This window comes from Moschus berezovskii, chromosome 25 (genome assembly GCF_049115385.1).
Source record: "Moschus berezovskii isolate FMDL1 chromosome 25, NW_MosBer_1.0, whole genome shotgun sequence".
In the NCBI taxonomy this organism is placed as follows: Eukaryota; Metazoa; Chordata; class Mammalia; order Artiodactyla; family Moschidae; genus Moschus; species Moschus berezovskii.
Window position 1 is genome coordinate 16,505,077 of NC_142484.1, and position 19,927 is coordinate 16,525,003.

General features: G+C 46.1%; 1 protein-coding gene across 1 annotated transcript in view; it reads right to left on the reverse strand.

Moving 5' to 3' along the window:
* The window catches only part of BARX2 (BARX homeobox 2), a 79,753-nt gene that overhangs the window by 7,083 nt on the left and 52,743 nt on the right, over positions 1 to 19,927 (reverse strand). Inside the window, exons 2-3 of the mRNA XM_055415878.2 lie at positions 8,598 to 8,895; positions 2,784 to 2,868 (exon numbers count right to left, since the gene is read on the reverse strand). Coding sequence (XP_055271853.1) covers positions 2,784 to 2,868; positions 8,598 to 8,895 — 383 coding nt within the window. The remainder of the gene's footprint in view (positions 1 to 2,783; positions 2,869 to 8,597; positions 8,896 to 19,927) is intronic.

The following is a 19,927-nucleotide window of genomic DNA, read 5'->3' on the forward strand; positions in this document are numbered from 1 at the left end:
ATAGTGAAAGACAGGGAAGCCTGGTGTGCTGCAGTCCACAGGGTCGCAAAGAGTAGGACACAACTTGGCAACTGAACTACAACAACTGGTGTGTTATAGCCACATCTCTATTGCCTGGTGAAAAGTAACTGCTCATAAGGTGAAATGAAGTGGACTCTAATTTCCAGCGGCGCGCATTCGGTTGGCTTGTGGACAGTTCAGAGATTTAAATCTGTGCAGTTACTTCCATTTTGTTTTCTACGACATTGATAACCATCTACACGTGGCCTGCGGCTGTGCCAGCAGTGCCGAGGCCGGTGGAAAACAGCTGACGTCAGCGGCAGGGGCACATGTGTTCCCCACGGGCACTGGGCGGTGCTGGCAGAGCCAGTGAGCTGTCAGTGCCTCCATCGTCTGACTCACGAAAAGATCGCTGATAACCAACTCAAACAATGCCTCTGCCACTCAGGAGACATCAATTCTGATGACGATGATGGCTCGGGGAAGGAGGTGGGTGGTGGAACTTGCACAGAGAGCAGTGAAGAGACTTGCCCAAAGCAACCAGGGAAGGGCACGCCTGGAAACACAGCCCAGTGTTTCCAGGTCCCAGATCTGGTTCCCTTAGAGATCAGTCCCCTAAAAGGCTCCATGGGTGTCTGAGCATTCTAGAAGTTGGGAAGCAACAACATGTTTGTTGAAACTTATTATTTATCTTTCCATTTCAACTTCTCCCTGCAAGCTGTCCCAATACTTCACTTCTCTGGACTCTTGCTTGTGTGTGCTCAGTGGTGTCTGTTTGCAACCCCATGAACCGTAGCCCACCAGGCTCCTCTGTCCATGGAATTTTCCAAGCAAGAATACTGGACTTGGTTGCCATTTCCTCCTCTAGGGAATCTTCCTGACCCTGGGATCAAACCTACAACTCTTATGTCTCCTGCATTGGCAAGTTGGTTCTTTACCACTAGCGCCATCTGGAAGCCTATTAGCAGGCAATAGCAAGGACCAAAGTTTTCAGAGACAAAAATACATATATTGGATAAAAACACAAAATGGAGAAAACTCAAAATCTATTACCTATTATCAAAAAGTGCCTATTAACTTTTTTTGTTTCTGAAAACTAGGTGGCTGGTGCAGGGGAAGGGGGTCTTAGTTATTTGGTCATTGTAGAAAATTCATACTCCAGCCCTTGAGACACCAAGGCTTGTGACCAGATGGCTTAGCAATTAGGACATCATGCAGGCAGGCCTGAGATGCTCAGTCCACAGGACAGGAGAGGGGCCCAGAAACCCAGTGAGAACATGGAAAGGCCTGGGTCAGAGGTTTCTTCCCACTCTCTTCCCAACCCTCCTGTTTTCTCTGGGCTTTGACTTTGACCCTTGGAGTTTTCAAAACTGGAAGTGAGACAACTGCTTTGGAAAATCTGGATTTAACTGTTGCTTTTTTTTTTTTTTTTTTTAATAAGAAAAAGAGAGAGGGCTAAACCATTATGAAATGAGTTCCTTAAAATGTAGAGATGTTTCTTTTTTAAAGAGATGCTTATACTAATTTGGTGGTGTTGTTCAGTCACTAAGTCATGTCCAACTTTGTGAAGCCCCATGGACTGCAGCTTCCCTTTCCTTCAGCATCTCCCAGAGTTTGATCAAATTCATATCCATTGAGTCGATGATGCTATGTAACTATCTCATCTTTAGCTGCCCTTTCTCCGTTTGCCTTCCAGTCTTTCCCAGCATCAGGGTCTTTTCCAAAGAGCTGGCTGTTCACATCAGGTGGCCAAAGTATTGGAGTTTCAGCTTTAGCATCAGTCCTTCCAGTGAATATTCAAGACTGATTTCCTTTAGGACTGACTGGTTTGATCCCCTTCAGTCCAAGGGACTCTCAAGAGTCTTCTCCAGCACCACAATTCTAAAGCGTCAGTTCTTCAGCACTCTGCCTTCTTTATGGTCCAGCTTTTATATCCTTACCTGACTACTGAAAAAACCATAGCTTTGACTATATGGACCTTTGCCGGCAAAGTGTTATCTCTGCTTTTTAATATGCTGTCTAGATTTTTCATAGCTTTCCTTCCAAGGAGCAAGCGTCTTTTAATTTGATGGCTACAGCCACTGTCCACAGTGATTTTGGGGCCCAAGAAAATAAAATCTGTCACTGCTTCCACATTTTCTCCTTCTATTGCTATATAAGTTCATTTAAAAACCAAATAGGGAACAACTCATCTGTGAGGCACTAGCATGGTATTTGGGAAACCAGTCACTATACCATGTTCATCAGAGGAAGCTGGGTGCTAATTAACACACCCTGCCTTGGGCCAGCAGAGCAGAATCTTAGGAAGGGCCTTGAGTTCTGCATTCATACCTGCCACCCAGGTTCCTCTGATGCCCCCTTGAGTCGAGAATCCCTGTGTCAGAAGACACACAGCTAAAAGAGCAGGTGTACCCTGTATGTCCTCTAAAAACACAAGAGGACTGACTTCTATTCTTAGCTGTTGGTGGGAGTGGGAAGGAAGGTATTTGAAAAGGCTAGCAGGTGGGGTTAAAAGCAGCAACTGACAAGTCTGGAGGCTTTCTTTTTCTTTTATTTCCAATGAAAGTGTGAAAAAGAATATCCTTCTGGTCAGGAAATCCAGGTCAGAAAGAATTGCTTATCCTTTTGTTCAAATGGCCTCCCTTCCAGCCAGCATCGTAAAAGGCCTTCCAATCTCTGGAGCTCAATCCACCAAAGGGTCCTTCCTGCCTTCTTGCCAGCCCTGTAGTAAGAATTCTTCCCATCATGATGGGCCCGTGGCTAGGACTTACTCTCTTTCTTACCATTTTTTTCCATTTCATCCTGCGGTTCTGGTACCAGGTCTTCACCTGCAGTTGAGTGAGTCCCAGAGACTGGGCCAAGTCCAACCTAGAAGGCACGAGAGACAGAGGCAGGATGAGGAAGAGGGGAAGGGGCAGCAGAGGTGGGGCCTGTTACCAACACGTGGACCTCCCCATTAAACCAGTTCCTCCCAAAGAGCTCTGCTTTCCTTCCCAGAATCCGATGGAGGAAACTGTGCAGCTAAAAAATAAATGCCCAAACCTAAGAACTGTCTACATTGAACCTGAAAAGAATTTCTGAGCCTTCACTGCAAAGTGCTCTCCCTGACCCGACAGACTCTTTACTCTGATCCTGTATAAAATGAAGGCTCTGACCCCAAATCCAAACTGGGGAGGAAAGGTAAAGTCCCATTTTTCCAGGCAGTAAGCCTCCCGCCACCCCCACTCCCTCACCCCTGCTTTCTCTACACAACCCTTGAAGGTTGCTTCCTCTGCACAGGTCACCTCTCACCCAGGGGGTTCTGAGTTCTTGACGGTCTCTGCTTCTCATGAGTTATTTCTGCTTTCCTAACTCCACTGCTTCCTTCACAATCACAAACGTGCTTACAGCATTCTAAATCAAGAACAAGGGCTCAAAAATATGTTTTGACGGGTTGACTCATCCTCCATCCCTGCCCTCAACTGTTAAGATGCCACATTCCAAAAGGAACATTACATCCGTATCCTTCCTGCTCCCCATTCCACAGCCAAGCGTGGTCCTACATTTCTCTGTAGCCTGCAGAGCCACCAGCCTGGGCCATGGGGACTTGGGTGCACATCCTCAGCTGCACCCAAGCTTCCCTGGGGCTTCCCTGGTAGCTCATCTGGTAAAGAATCCACCTGCAATGCGGAAGACCTGGGTTCGATCCCTGGGTTGGAAGATCCCATAGAGGAGGGCATGGCAATCCACTCCAGTATTCTTGCCTGGAGAATCCCCATGGACAGAGGAACCTGGCCAGCTACAGTCCATGGGGCCACAAAGAGTCGGACACGACTGAGCGACTAAGCACAGCACCTCAGCTTCAACTTTCTCTACCTGAGGAGTAACACGTGACACCTCACCATCAGGAAGACCAGTTGTACAGGAGTGAAGGCTCCAGGTGTGGGTCCTGGCATGCCAGGTGCACTCCTCAGACCCCCTGCTTGGACCAGAGTGCCCAATTCAATCTCCAATAATAAAAACCATTTTCCTTCAAGGACTTCAGCTCCTGGCTTCAATCCCCATTCACACCTATCTGCTTGCCCAGTAAAAGGGCTACTGTAAGCTGACAGTTTTATTGGAAGTCATTAACAGACTGAAGCCAATAAATTCCTTGTGCTAGCAGTCCTCCCCTCCCCACTAATGAAGCCCTGCATCCCAGGTGTGTGCGCATGCTCAGTAGTGTCCGACTCAGTGACCCCATGGACTGTAGCCCACTAAGCTCCTCTGTCCATAGAATTTTCCAGGCAAGAAGTACTGGAGTGGGTTGCCATTTCCTTCTCCAGGGGATCTTCCTGATCCAGGGATTGAACTCACGCCCTTTGCGTCTCCTGCATTAGCAGGTGGATTCTTTACCACTGGCACAACTTGGGAAGCCCAAGAAGCACATATAAGAATCTAAACTTTTTCTATTAAGGCAGACATAAATTTGCATAAGTGAAAACAAGACCAGTTTTCTCACTTTTTTGGAAAATTTTTAAATTTAAAAATTGTTATTTATGTTAATGTGATAGGTCTAATATTGATATCCTGTAATGAATAACTAAACATTTTTAAACTTTCTCAACTTTAATACTTAATTTGGTAAATATCAATAGTTTTACCAACAAAAGTTCTCTGGGAGGGGGGGGCTCAAAAATTTTTAGGAATTTAGAAAAGGGTCCCAAGACCAAACCCTTTGAGAACTGCTAATGTAAAGCACCTAACAATGCCTGTCACCCAGTGGGTACACTGTAAGCAATAGTGTTATTAACAACCACATAGCAGTTCATGGTATCTATGGATAGCTCTTCGGGGGGCATAGGTAAATTTTGCACCATAGCCTTGCTGGCCATAATTTGGCATCCCAGGTAGCTATTCATTTAAACACCAAGAGCCCAGGGGGGCCAACCCACCGGTCTCCCAGACCTCCCTGGAGGCAGAGGGCTTCCTCCCTCCCCATCCTTCCCGGCCGGTTCACCTAAGGCCGTCAGGTGCATCAGTGAATGGAAGGATCAGTTCACAGTTCTGCCACAGCACTGGCAAACCAGGATGAGCTCACTTGGGAAAAATGCACTCCTGACTCATGCTGGCCCCAGAAACACACTTCGCTGTCATCAGCTCTCTCTCATTACCTGCCGCCGTTACAGATTCTCACTTCCCTGCGCAAATTCGCTTCAATGGGATCACCTAGGAGACTGGAGAAACAAACACAGCGCAAGAGGGTGTGCGCCGTGGGAGGAGGCGTGCTCATGGCCCCGGTCACGTACGAGGTGAGGAACAGCTGGCGGGGCAGCTCGGGCGGCAGCCTCCACGCCAGCCAGATGGTCCTCCTCTGCAGGCAAGTGGATCAAGCTCACCTGAGAGGTGCCTGGGCAGGTAGCAGGAAGCCCCGGGAGGTTGATTTGGAACTAACGTTTCTGCTAAAAAAAATTCTGACTTCTAAAATAAGCCTAGAATGTCATCTTGAGTGCGCTGATTCATAAATCCAGATGCCCACTCCACCTCCTGTACTCCATGTGTGTTGAGTACAGGAGGCGCTTCGTTACATCAGGGAGCATCAGAATAGCAGAACACCGTGTGTGTGCACGTGTGTGTGTGTGCTTAGTCACTTAATTGTATCCGACTATTTGCGACCCTATGGACTGTAGCCTGCCAGTCTCCTCTGTCCATGGGATTTTCCAGGCAAGAATGCTGGAGTGGGTACCCATTCCCTTCTCCAGGGCTTCTTCTCGACCCAGGGATCAAATCCAGGTCTCCTTCTTTGCAGGCGGATTCTTTACCATCTGAGCCACCAGGGAAGCCCAGAGATCTCATCTATTGATCCCCACATCACAGACCTGCCTCCATCCTCTGCCTGAAGGTGCCCCAAATTGCACATGGCCAAAACAGAACGCACTCTTTCCTCACCAAACTCACTCTGCCCTCTGCCTTCCAGCTTCAGCTAATGCTTGTCCCTCTTTCCCTGGTGGCCCATGCAGGAGCCACAGAATTCTGAGCTCTCTGCATCATGCCAATGGAAATTCTGTCGTTCTGGCTTCAAAACAGGCCTCCGATCTATTCTCTCGTCTCTGTTCCCACTGTCTCCACCTTAATTCAGCTCTTCAGTGACCCTCCCTGGACTCTGTCCACTGCTTTCCCTGCTCCATCTCTTCTCACTCTTCCCTGTTACTTATGGTACTACCAATACGAGGATTCCGAGATATAAATCTCGGGACTTCCCTGCTAGTCCAGTGGTTAAGACTCCATGCTCCCAATGCAGGGGGCCCAAGTTTGATTCCTGATCAAGGAACTAAAATCCCACATGCTATAGGACATGGCCTAAATTTTTTTTAATAAATAAAAATTTTTAAAAATAAAATTAAATCTGGCCATAGCACTTGCAGCTCTTCACAGATACTGACAAACAGCCTGCACAGCAAAATCCACATCTTTTAGTCAGACATACAGGGTCCTTCCTATCTCTGCAGCCTCATCTCCCCCCACACCCCCACCAACTCCTGAAGCTGGAGACACCCGACTACCTGCAGGGCCCTCAGCATCCCAGCAGCACATCTGGGCCTTTTGCACGTTGTTCCCTCTGTGGGATGCCCCCTCCCTTCTGGGATCAAAGTGCTTCTGAAGTGCTGCCTCCTCTGAGAAGTCTTCCCGGCTGCCACTGGACACACTCAGCAATACCTTTGTGCTCCTACAGCCCTCGGGAACATGTTGGCATCCACACCCCAAGTCATGATGCGGTTACTGCAGCCAGATCCTTCCCCGCGACCTCCTCTAGAGCAGGTCTCGTGTCTGCTATCTTCTGGACTCAGAATCCCTGGCACAGTGCCTTGCACACAGCTGCTGGGAGCTCAACTAACTGAATCAGTAAACAAATTCCCTTTCAATCAATGACTTGAAGGCTCCTCTCTCAAATTTTTATCTAGGAGCTAATAAACAGCTTGAAATGCATTTGAGTTTCCTTTCCTTCTCTTTAACAGGGTCAGACCTGAAATAGACAAGGCAGTAAGCAAAGAAAGAGAAAAAGTACCTGGAAAATCCTTCCAATAAACAGGGTCACATGTCAGGTCAGTCATTCCAGAGTGAGTTTGAAAGAACAAGGTAGAACACACACTCTTGCAGCATATTTCTTTGCTAAGATGTTAAATTAAAGAAAGTGGGGAGGTACTGAAGCCTCTGAGTAAAGCAGGGGTAACAGCCACCCTCACTGAGATCTCAAAAGGGTTTAAAGAGACCTTCATCCAGGTCCTCCTTGGTCTCAGCCAAATGGTTCTGACTTGCTACCTGTCAAGTCCATCAGGACATCTGACAGCTCCGAAGCCCCATTAATCCAGGCTGCCATGCAGAAGCCAGGTGTGCCTGCTAAGCCAGTTGGGGGTTAGAGGGTGGGCAGAAGCCTGGGAAGATCATGGACCTCAACTCCAGGTCTAATCCCAGTGCATCTGATCCTAAGTGTCAGTGGTTTTAAACGCCAAACCTGTTTTCCAGCTGAGCGCCTGGGCAACCATTTGCTAAGCTTTAAAATGCTTGTTGTATGGTAAACAAGCTTGCTGGGCTTCCCTTGTGGCTCAGCTGGTAAAGAATCTGCCTGCGATGCAGGAAACCTGGGTTTGATCCCTGGGTTGGGAAGATCCCCTGGAGAAGGGAACGACTGCTGCTGCTGCTGCTGCTAAGTCACTTCAGTCGTGTCCGACTCTGTGTGACCCCATAGACGGAAGCCCACCAGGCTCCCCCATCCCTGGGATTCTCCAGGCAAGAACACTGGAGTGGGTTGCCATTTCCTTCTCCAATGTGTGAAAATGAAAAGTGAAGTCGCTCAGTCATGTCTACCCACTGTATAGTCCATGGGGTCGCAAAGAGTCGGACACAACTGAGCGACTTTCATTTTCACTGTGCTTGTTGTACTGTGGTAGTTAACATACAGAGATGCAGTGAGGAGTAAAAATTCAGCATCAGGCAGGCTTCCGGGGCTAAGTATGACGAATTCAGGTGGGCTATGTGTGTGCTTAATGGCTCAGTCATGTCTGACTCTTCTGCGACCCCATGGACTGTAAGCAGCCCACCAGGCTCCTCTGTCTGTGGAATTTACCAGGCAAGAATACTGGGGCAAGTTGACTATTTCCTACTCCAGGGGATTTTCCCCACCCAGGGATCAAACCTGGTTCTCTTGCATAAAGGCGAATTCTTTATCACTGCACCACCCGGGAAGCCCTCAGGTGGGCTGGCTTCTGTTTAACCAAGGCTCCCTGGTGGCTCAGAGGTTAAAGCGTCTGCCTCCAATGCGGGAGACCCGGGTTCGATCCCTGGGTCGGGAAGATCCCCTGGAGAAGGAAATGGTAACCCACTCCAGTATTCTTGCCTGGAGAATCCCATGGACGGAGAAGCCTGGTAGGCTATAGTCCACGGGGTCGCAAAGAGTCGGACACGACTGAGCGACTGAACGGAACGGAGATTATTTGAGCCAAAGCATGGACAGACTCCTGCCCTAGTGTCCTGCACAAACCCTAGAACAGTCCTTGTGGCTCTCCCTGCCACATTGAGAACAAAAGGAGTCTCCCTTCTCAAGGGCCTTACCTGGAACATCCCCTTCCCTGTGTCCTCACCTGTCTGGGGTGGACAAGTACTTCTGCTTCTGGAACTTCTTCTCCAGGCCCATGAGCTGCAGCTCGGTGAAGATGGTGCGGCTCCGGCGGGGCTTTTTCTGCCGGGGCGTGGGCTGCTCCGTCTCAGACTCGCTGCTGCCGTGGTTCTCGCCTGGGGCCTCCACAGAGGCAGCTTCGGCGGCCGGGTGGCGGGACAGAGCCTGGGCGATTCCCGGGGTGGTGGGGACCAGATGGGAGATGACCGTGGGCTGTCGGGTGATCACTGAGAGGAGAGGATATGCCCGGAGGGAAGCGGGGCCTGGAAGACAAACCGGGAGGCAGGTCACATAGAGGCGGGGCGGGGGCGGGGATAGGAAGGGGGCCAGAGATCCCAGAGGACCCCACACTGAGACCCGTCTGCCTGGCAGGGCCTCCTGTTCACAAGCGGGTATAAATGGAAGGCAGGGTGGGCAGGACGCATGCAGGTTAGATCAGCCTAATGGGTGAGAACATTCAAGTCTTCCATGACAAAGAAGAGGGTCCCGAAATTCCTCTGGTTTTAAATGACTCTTTCCTCATCTCTTCCTTTTGAATCTCTAAATTCTGGTTTCACAGATATGAGTCAATAACACAGCAGATGCAAGGAAGTAGTCAGATAAAGCAAGGAACTGAAGACTTAAGGAATCTGAAATAGATTTGTAATGTACAAAATACCTGAGAACCACCTCCAGTCTTTATAAAAAATACATGGTTGTAAGTATAAATTCTTCCTGGGAAGTCTACAAACCTTGAATCAGAACATTTTTCAGAGGTAGAAGATGCTTAAAAGTTACTTCAACTCCCTCATTTCAGAGACTAGAAAACAGTTCCAGCCAGAAAGGCTAAAGGACTTATGGTGTCACAGAGCTAGAAACAAGCACATTCAGGAGTCAAACTAGGTTCTTCTGGCTTGAACGACGGGGCAGTTACCACACCATGAATCACACAGATGCATCATTTAGAAGAGGGGCCCAAAAGATTTTAATTCACATGAAAATTCAGATCTGTTATAGTGGCTGCCTCCAGCACTATGTTAAGAGGATTCTCAGGCTGGGTCAGAGTCCAGCTGATGGAAGCGAGCTGGGGTTGATTAGCAATGTCTGCCCCGGCTGGAGGGCGGGGGGGGGGGGGGGGGGGGGGGGCGGAGGGGGTGTGGTAGTTCCCAGACAGTTCTGTGTATCTTCTGAATTTTAAGAGAGGAGACCTTTCCTGTCCAAAAATATGTTCTCTCTTTTGTTGACTGAAAAGAATTGCATAACCTAAAAGTTGAGAGTTATGTTTTATATTTTAGGGACTTTCTTAAGACATGAAGCCCAGGAACATCCTTGCAGATAGCTCCAAGGGACTGCTCTGAAGAGGTAAGGGAGGAGCCAGGATATATAGGAATTTTTGCAACAAAGACTAGGTGGTCACAACATCAAGATTACTATTAAACTAAAGAAAACCATGGACAGACCTAGAGACTGTCGTACAGTGTGAAGTAAGTTAGAAAGAGAGAAACAAATATCCTATAAATCACTTATATGTGGAATCTTGAAAAATGGTCCAGATGGACTTAAATTTCCAGAGTATGAATAGAGACACAGACATAGAGAATAAATGTATGGACAACAAGGGGGAAGGGTTGGTGGGATGAACTGGGAAATTGGGATTGATATACATACACTGCTGCTAAGTTGCTTCAGTCGTGTCCGACTCTCTGCGACCCCACAAACGGCAGTCGACCAGGCTCCACCGTCTCTGGGATTCTCCAGGCAAGAACACTGGAGCGGGTTGCCATTTCCTTCTCCAATGTGTGAAAGTGAAAAGTGAAAGTGAAGTCGCTCAGTCGTGTACGACTAGTAGCGACCCCATGGACTGCAGCCCACCAGGCTCCTCTGTCCATGCGATTTTCTAGGCAAGAGGACTGGAGTGGCTTGCCATTGCCTTCTCTTTATACACTACTATGTATAAAATACATAACTAATGAGAACCAACTGTATAGTACAGGGAACTCCACTCAGTCCTTTATGATGACCTAAATGGGAAGGAAATCCAAAAAAGAGCGGATACATGTATACGTATGGGTGATTCTTTTTGCTGTATAGCCAAAACTAACACAACATTGTAAAGCAACTGTACTCCAATAAAAGTTTTAAAAAGAGAGGGAGAGAGAAAACACAAACATCTCAAGTTAATGGATTTAGCACTTTTCCACACAAGAGAAGAACAAATCTGGACTCACTAAAGTCATTCCTTTGATATGCACCTCAGCTATCTGGGGCCAGTATGCAGTTTCTTCTTCTCCTGAGTCCCCTCAGGGTGCACCGCTGGGGGCAGCTGCAGTGGTTAAGGGTAGTGGGCAGCCTGCAGCCTGTTGGTCTCCCTCCTAAGTTCCCTCAGGCTCACCAAGGCAGGGGCCGGTAGTGGCTGAGGGCTGAATGGCTTGAGGGCTACACCTTTTTTTGTTTGCTGATACTTTTAAGGCTCAAGTGAAAAAGTTCTCCCTTTCCATTTTTCCATAGAATTGCATTTCAAATGTCACCATCAGTACCTTTGGAAATCATTTTATCCCTCTGGGCCTCAGTTTTATCAGCTGTACAAGTGAGTAGAAGGAGACAATTTTGAAGAATTCTTCAAACTCTTATACAGGGCTTCCTCGATGGCTCAGATGGTAAATATATCCGCCTCCAATGCTGGAGACAAAGGTTCGATCCCTGGGCTGGGACGATCTGCTGGAGAAGGGAATACCCACTCCAGTATTCTTACCTGGAGAATCCCATGGATAGAGAATACAAGACTGAGCTATACACTTCCACTTTTTCACTTTCATACTGATGTCATGAAAGCACCTTTCATCCCAAGCCCATCTTGATATATGATGAAAACACAGGAAGTTCTGGGGTGCCCTTTGGGACTCAGCCCAGCCCCGACAACTCACTACAAGAGCAAGGCGAATATCTGAGCCAGATAACACTCACACTCGTTTAGGGTTAAAACCAACTTCACAAAAGCTCCTGGGTGCTATGTGTATGCTCTCTCCTCTAGGTTGGCATTTCTCTTTTTGCTCATTTCCATGCTTCTGTTTTTGGACCCCAGTCACAGCTATGAAAACAGGTAACTTCTCCCGTTCTTTGACCACATGTCTGATAAGACCTAGTAGAAACCACAAAGTTGTTAAACAATAAATCATCAAGGGCTACTACTTCCAATAACTATCCAGATAAGGCTAACACTTAAGGTTTTCTTGTTTCTTTTAATTAAAAAAAAAAGAATTTGTGAATGATATTTTATAATAAGTAGGATACCTAGTACAGTGGTTTTGCATCTGTGTACATTATGAGATGCTGCTTCTTCAAAAAGAAACTATCTAAAAGCTTCTTATACTACTATTTTTAAAAAATTATTTCATTTATTTATGGCTGCACTGAGTCTTTGTTACTGCAAAGACTTCCTCTCGTTGCAGTGATCAGGGGCTACTTTTCCTGGTAGCGGGCAGGCTTCTCATTGCAGTGGCTTCTCCTATTTCTAAGCAAAAGCTCTAGATCCATGGGCTTCAATAGCTGTGGCACATGGGCTTAGTTGCTTCGAGGCCTGTGGAATCTTCCTGAACCAGGGATCAAACCTGTGTCCCCTGCATTGGCAAGAGGATTCTTAACCACTGGACCACCAGCAAAATCCACTACTTTGTTTCTCATTACCAATGTAACACAATTTGTTATAAAAGAACTTTAAAATAATCGGAAATATATAAAATAGAAGTCTCCCCTCTCAGTTTTCAACCCCAAATCTTAGAGGTAAATTTCCATAACTGCCCCTGTGTATATACAAACATGGACTTCCCAGGTGGCACTGGTGGTAAAGACCCGCCTGCCAATGCAGGAGACTTAAGAGACACGGGTTCCATACCTGAGTCAGGAAGATCCCCTGAAGGAAGGCCTGGCACTCCATTATTCTTGCCCACTCCATTATTCTTGCCTGGAGAATTCCATGGACAGAGAAGCCTGGAAGGCTACACTACATATATAGGGCTGCACAGAGTCAGTCATGACTGAAGCGACTTAGCACGCACATATTCACAAATATACATAAGTTCTAAATCTAATAATGTATATTCTATTCCACTGAAACCCATAGTTACAAAGTGTTTATTTGGTAAAATATAGACATGCCACTTTATTTTTTCTAAACAGATAGCCAACAATTCCCCAAATCCTTTACTGACTAGTTCATTACTTAAAATGTCAACTTTGAGACATTAAGTTCCTAAAGAAATGAAGTTGGGAATTTGAATTCTGAGAGTCTACTGGGGAATTTTAATCACCATAAGTATGAGAACTTCCTGCTTTGTAGAAAAGCAGCCAAACTAGGACAAGAACCACCCTTCTCAAGGGTGGCCCTCTATTAGTATGGTTATAAATAGGTATAGAGCTGCTACATGAGGGCAGTGGGTGTGCAGGAGGAGATGGGGTTGGTGAGGTTAGCGTTAGGAAACCAGGTGGAACAGAAAGAGGCAGATTTTGAGGGGGCTGCCAAGAGTCTGCACTTTGGGGAGAGTGAAGACTATTTTGAGAGGATTTCTGAAAAACATTTTAGGGGTGTACTGGGTAAAATCCTTGAATATATTCCTTTAAAAATACTAAAGATCTTCATGCTCAAGGCTTCTGTAAATTTCAGTTGCCATTGAGTAGAATTCTACAGATACACTGGGGCATACGGAGCCTTAGAAATAGATGGATTACTTTATATATACATGTATCTGTTTCTGGACTCTATCTACTGAACTAATATATGGTCCTGTTATAAGACCATTCCACTTTTATTATTGTGGGGTGTTGGGTTTTTCCAGTGGTCATGTATGGATGTGAGAGTTGGACTGTGAGGAAAGCTGATCGCCGAAGAATTGATGCTTTTGAACTGTGGTGCTGGAGAAGACTCTTGAGAGTCCCTTGGACTGCAAGGAGATCCAACCAGTCCATCCTAATGGAGACCAGTCCTGGGTGTTCACTGGAAGGACTGATGCTAAAGCTGAAACTCCAATACTTTGGCCACCTCATGCGACGAGTTGACTCATTGGAAAAGACTCTGATGCTGGGAGGGATTGGGGGCAGGAGGAGAAGGGGACAACAGAGGATGAGATGGCTGGATGGCCTCACTGACTCGATGGACATGGGTTTGGGTGGACTCCGGGAGTTGGTGATGGACAGGGAGGCCTGGCGTGCTGTGATTCATGGGGTCGCAAACAGTCAGACATGACTGAGTGACTGAACTGAACTGAACTGGGGAGTTTTATTATAGAACAAATTTCCCCTTTTTATTCTTTCTATAAAACTTTTTTGGCTATTATCATTAATTAATTTTTTCAGTTGAATTTTAGAATCAACTTGTTAGTCTCTAAAAAAGCAAATCCTACTAAAAATGTATTAGACTTCCACTGACCTTATAGATTACTATAGGGAAAAATGATTCTTTTGACAATCCTGGTCTCTGGTAGGCTGAAAGCAATTGTGGGTATTTACAGATGGTTTTTGGAGATTTATAATATTTGGTTCCACAAAGTTTAAACCCAATGAAAACCTCACATTAAAAAACACAAACAAAATAAAAAACTTTGGAAGAATGGTAGTGATTTAAGGCAACATTCTAATCACCAAAGTTTATAATTTCAGGAATCTTTACCCAATACTCTGATGCTGATTCAGTGACAAAATTGTACTCCCCCAGTAGGCTTCCCTGGTGGCTCAGATGGTAAAGAACCCACCTGCCAATGCAGGAAACACAGGAGATGCAGGTTCGATCCCTAGGTTGGGAAGATCTCCTGGAGAAGGGAATGGCTACCCACTCCAGGATTCTTGCCTGGAGAAACGCATGGACAAAGGAGCCTGGCGGGGGTGGGGGTGGGGTGCTATAGTCCATGAGGTTGCAAAGAGTCAGACATGACTGAACGACTAACAGTTTCAATCAGTGAAAAGAGCACCTTCTGATGTTGAAGATACCCACGAGGCCTCTGGGATGCTGATAAATGTTTGGAGGGTTCAGGGAGGCCATCACTGTAAATAAACACAATCACAGTGAGACACCATGTCATGTTTTTAGTATCTGACGTGTGTCCCTAAGGAAAGAACTGCATGGCTGCACCAGGACACAGGGTGGGGTCTGCGTGTGCAACAAAGCGGTGAGTCCCTGAGAGGCAAACCAATGGGAGCAGAAAAGTGAGACCAAATATACTCCAGCCAACTGCTCCCTGTCTTTTCTTGTTTTAATATATGACCTGATTTCCAACAAAACAGTACCCAGCGCTTTCATTCCATAAAGCACTTACACACTCCCATTTCACATTCTCACAGAAGTTCTGTGAAATCATCCAGCCCCCTATTTATATTTTGGCTAAAAAATCAAATTTAGGTTTTAAAAATAGAGGGGAAATGATAAATGAGCATATACAGTGGAGGGGGGCCACTTGGGTTACTAAGAAGGCAGACAATGTATAACACTATGTATTAAGTACGCCTTTCTCTTTTCCTGAGAATCATCACTATGTGAAAATGTTGACTGAAGACAGCTGCCTGGCCACCCTGGATCATTTACATACTCTTGTGAAATTCGAGCACATTGTCTGCTACTGAGAGGGAGTGATGACTGTCATAAACCAAAGACTTTGTTTAAACAAACACATTTTAGTTGACAAAAGGAGTATAAACATGACCACAGTGAATGCATCTTCTAATAGCTGTTTTCTTCAACCCAGCCCCCAGACCAATAAGGCTGTAAGATGGGTATCGCGTAACTGCGTGTCCTGTCGACCTAGAAATAGCTGCCTGCCAAATGTTGGACTGTTTTGAGAATCTGTTTTGGGATTAGAAAACCTGAGCACATTTGTGATAGGCCAATGCTCAGGGACATCCCCGGCAGCCTGGGAAGAAGTGGAACATTCAGGAGGCCAAACAAAATGTTCCATCGCATGGATTCCACAAGTTGTTTAGCTGCTCAGTCTTGTCCAACTCTTTTGTGACCCCATAGACTGTAGCTGGCCAGGCTTCTCTGTCTGTGGGATTGCCCAGGCAAGAATACTGCAGGGGGTTGCCATTTCCTCCTCCAGGGGATCTTCTCCACCCAGGGATCGAACCCTCGTCTCCTGCATTGGCAGTTGGATTCTTCACTGATGAGCCACCTGGGAAGCCCAAGTGGATTCTGCAAACAGTGGAAGTGACGCATGTGAATGCAACTGGGCCAAGTACGGGCACAGTCCAGAATGGCCAGTTCCAGGCACAGCTCCCCAGCATAATTCCTCCTTCCCCACAAAGACCAGTCTACCACTAGCTACAGCAGGACTTGAACCTCAGAGCACCGTGCCGGCTCCCAAACACCTCCTGGGAGCTCCTCTTCCATTCCTCCAAGACACCAAATCCCTACATGGGCTCTCCACACCCACAGTCTGGTTGACACAAGTGAAGGTCAAAGGTCTGAGTGGATAAGGATCTCTATGCCACCTGCTTGACTGATTTATGTCCTGGGAATGTGTGACCTATATACCCGCAGAAAGCTTCCGAGGAACAGAGGCAGCATACACAGAGGCATGGGTAGAGATGTATTCAGTTAACCTAAAAGACAGACTTGGTGGAACAACTGGGGAGCTCTGGCTGAGTTTCCTGGGAAAAATCATAAAACCACACACACCAAACGGCTCCCATGGACTCACATCCCTACACACTGGCTGGTAAGCTAGGACAATGGAAAGAATGGGACCTCACTGACTCCTGGAGGGACCTTGAGCAGGTTAGCAAAACTTTCTTAGTTTCAATTTCCTCTTCTGTAAAGCAGGACTAATAATAATTTCCCCGTGTAGATTACTGTAAAGATGAAATGCATTTCATTGTCATTAGCTCTCTTTCTCTCCTCTTTTCACTTCAGTGGTTTGATGCTCCATGAATGAGCTCAATGGAAGTTAGACTTAGCAAGAAAGCAGACTTCCTTGTGAGCTACGCATGCGTTCTCTTCTTATCCTCTGCACAAAAGCATGAAAAGCAAGATTCAGCAACACTAGAATATGCCAGCTTCTCTTTGCCAAATGGCGGTCTTTAAACGCCCTAACAGCAAAACAAGACACAGCTAGAGTAAATCAGTGAGAGGGCTAATCTAGCCAGTGCATGCGTGCTAAGTTGCTTCAGCCATGTCTGACTCTTTGCAACCCCATGAACCATAGCCCACCTCTGCCCATGCGATTCTCCAAGCAAGGATACTGGAGCAGGTTGCCATGCCCTCCTCCAGGGGATCTTCCCAACCCAGGGACTGAACCCACGTCTCTTATGTCTCCTGCATTGGCAGGCAGGTTCTCTACCACTAGTGCCACTGACATCCCCCTAAAACCATCAAGAAATAACTATTGTGGTTATGCACACCTGGATAAACAATTCACAGCCCTTCCCAAGGTCAGTTGCAAGCGAAGAAGGATGAAGGTGGTGGCACACAGGACCGTACCAAAGTCAATTTCTAAAAATTGCAGGGCAAACAGAGATGCATGGTTAAAATTAACGTGCCTCGTCTTATGTTGAAGGTGGACTAAGAAAAGGCTAAGCTGAGGCTAAATGGCAACCAGACATGAAAGTTCAGTGCTTGTTTCTCTGTAAGAATATTCGTTCTTTAAGATTCTTCTTAATGTGGACCATTATTTAAAGTCTTCATTGAATTTGTTACAATATTGCTTCTGTTTCATGCTTTAGCTTTTTGGCCGTGAGGCATATGGAATCTTCGCTCCCTGACCAGGGATCAAACCCGAATCCCCTGTGTTGGAAGGTAAAGTCTTAACCACTGGACCACCAGGGAAGCCTTCTCCCTTACCATTCTTGAAGATTATCCATATAGGGACTTCCTTGGTTCCAGTGGTTATGAGTCTGCCTGACAACACAGGGCACAACAGTTAGATCCCTGGTCTGAGAGGATCCCACATGCTGTGGGGCAACTGAACCCATGCATCACAATTACTGAAGCCCGTAGAGCCTGTGCTCCACAAGAGAAGCCACTGCAGTAAGAATCCCAGGCACCTCAACTCAAGAGGAGCCCCTGCTCACTGCAACTAGAGAAAAGCCTGTGCAGCCAATAAATAAGTAATTTTTTTAATTAATTATTTTTTAAAACACACATAAAGAAAGAAGACTTTCAAATTGTTTACAATGGGTGAAAGTGAGTTTATATTTATTAAAATAGTATCATATGTGAAAAATTGTTCTCTGTTTCTGTTGATAATTGATGTAATTCATCCCAATACCTAAAGATACACTTACATAAACATTTTAAAAACAGCGGTCTACACTGTGATTGCACCTAATGCTTATTCAGTCATTCCTCCCTTTGTGGATATTTAGGATAGTCATTGGAGAAGGCAATGGCACCCCACTCCAGTACTCTTGCCTGGAAAATCCCATGGATAGAGGAGCCTGGTAGGCTGCAGTCCATGGGGTCGCTAAGAGTCAGACATGACTGAGCGACTTCACTTTCACTTTTCACTTTCACGCATTGGAGAAGGAAATGGCAACCCACTCCAGTGTTCTTGCCTGGAGAATCCCAGGGACGGGGGAGCCTGGTGGGCTGCAGTCTATGGGGTCACACAGAGTCGGACACGACTGAAGCGACTTAGCAGCAGCAACAGCAGCAGGATAGTTATGTTTTTGCTACTACATGTAATGCTGCAATGAACATCTATCCCTGCTGGGTACATTTTTAAATGTAAGTTTCTGGACCAGACAGTATGTGAATTTTATTTAAATATTTGCTTATCTATTTCTTTGGCTGTAGAGAAAGAAAGGCAAGGAAGGGAGGAAGGGATATAATGAGGCTGAATCCACATTTAACTCTGTGACACACTAAGTTTCTAGCCCAGTAAGAGTTAATGGAATACATGCTCCCTTTACAGGTTATAGCTTTGTATTACTAAAGAAAAAAGAAAATGTTTTAAGAGGCCAACTCAAAGGCTAACAAAACATCTTAGCCATTAACTACCTCATTAAAAAAAAAAAAAGCGGGTGGTCATTTTGATGAGTTAAGTGTAAATGAATTAGAAACACGTGGAATAAATTTATTCCACCATCCATATGCGACGGCCATAATGTCGATTCTGAAATAAGCATCTAGTTAAATTAAAAACTGAAGAAAGTTCACAAAGATTGACAAAGGGATGGAGTGGGGAGAAGACATTTTGGGTATTTAGAGCAATGAAGATTTGGGAAACAAAGAGGAGACATGAGAGCAACCCCAGCAGGCTGGACTTCATCATGCCATCTTTCAGATTCTTGATTTCGCAAAAAGACAAGCTCAGTCTTACCACATTCAACCTGCAGCATCATCAAAACGACAGACGCCCACAAAAACACAGGGCTTCACAGGGAGCTCCATGAAATCAATTAAGCTGGTGTGTGGACCTTCCCATCCTGCCTAAAGTGACCCACCCAGATGTGGTCATCAACCACCCTCTAGCTGTCACTGCTCCACGTCCTCTGGCACCAAAGCACACATAAGAAATGGCCATCCTGCTGTCTCCATACACCCACACCTGCTTTCAGCCATTCCTCGTAACCACTTATGGATGGAAAGCTTCCCAGAGCAGCTGTTGTTTAGAACAGAGATTGAATTCATCACTCCTACCTCCAGGCACCCCCACCCCAGCTTTTTGTATGTGTCCTGATTCACCCTTACTTAATCCAAACCTTGGAGCAAGAGTTAATGTGTTTACCCAACTATTGCTCACTAGATTGCAAACCCCATCAGGACAGAATTAAAGAGTGCATCGTTTTATGGACACAGGTTGGGGCGGGGAAGGAAGGAGAGGGTGAGATGAATGGAGAGAGTTGCATGGAAGCATACAGACTACCATATGTAAAACAGACAGCCAATGGAAATGTACTCAGGGAGCTCAAACCGAGGTTCTGTAACAACCGAGAGGAGTGGGAAAGGGTGAGAGGCAGGAGGGAGGATCAAGAGGGTGGGGACATAGGTATACCGATGGCCAATTCAGGTTGATGTATGGCAAAACCCAAAGCAATATTGTACAGAAATTATCCTTCAAATAAAAATAATTTTTTTAAAGTGCATCTTCCCAGTGAAAATGCCACGCCTGACTTGAACTGATTTTACCTGGTATCAGAAGACTGGGGCTGGAGACATTGTTCTGACACGTTTGGAGTCTGTGGTCTTGGTCAAACCATCCTTCCAACCTTCAGCTTTCTTTCCTAAAAATGACACTAATAATACTTCTCCCAAGCTTGTTGAAAGATAGCAATGGATAATGAGCATAAAACAATTTTGTAAACAATGAAGAACTATACCCAAAAAAGGTAGTC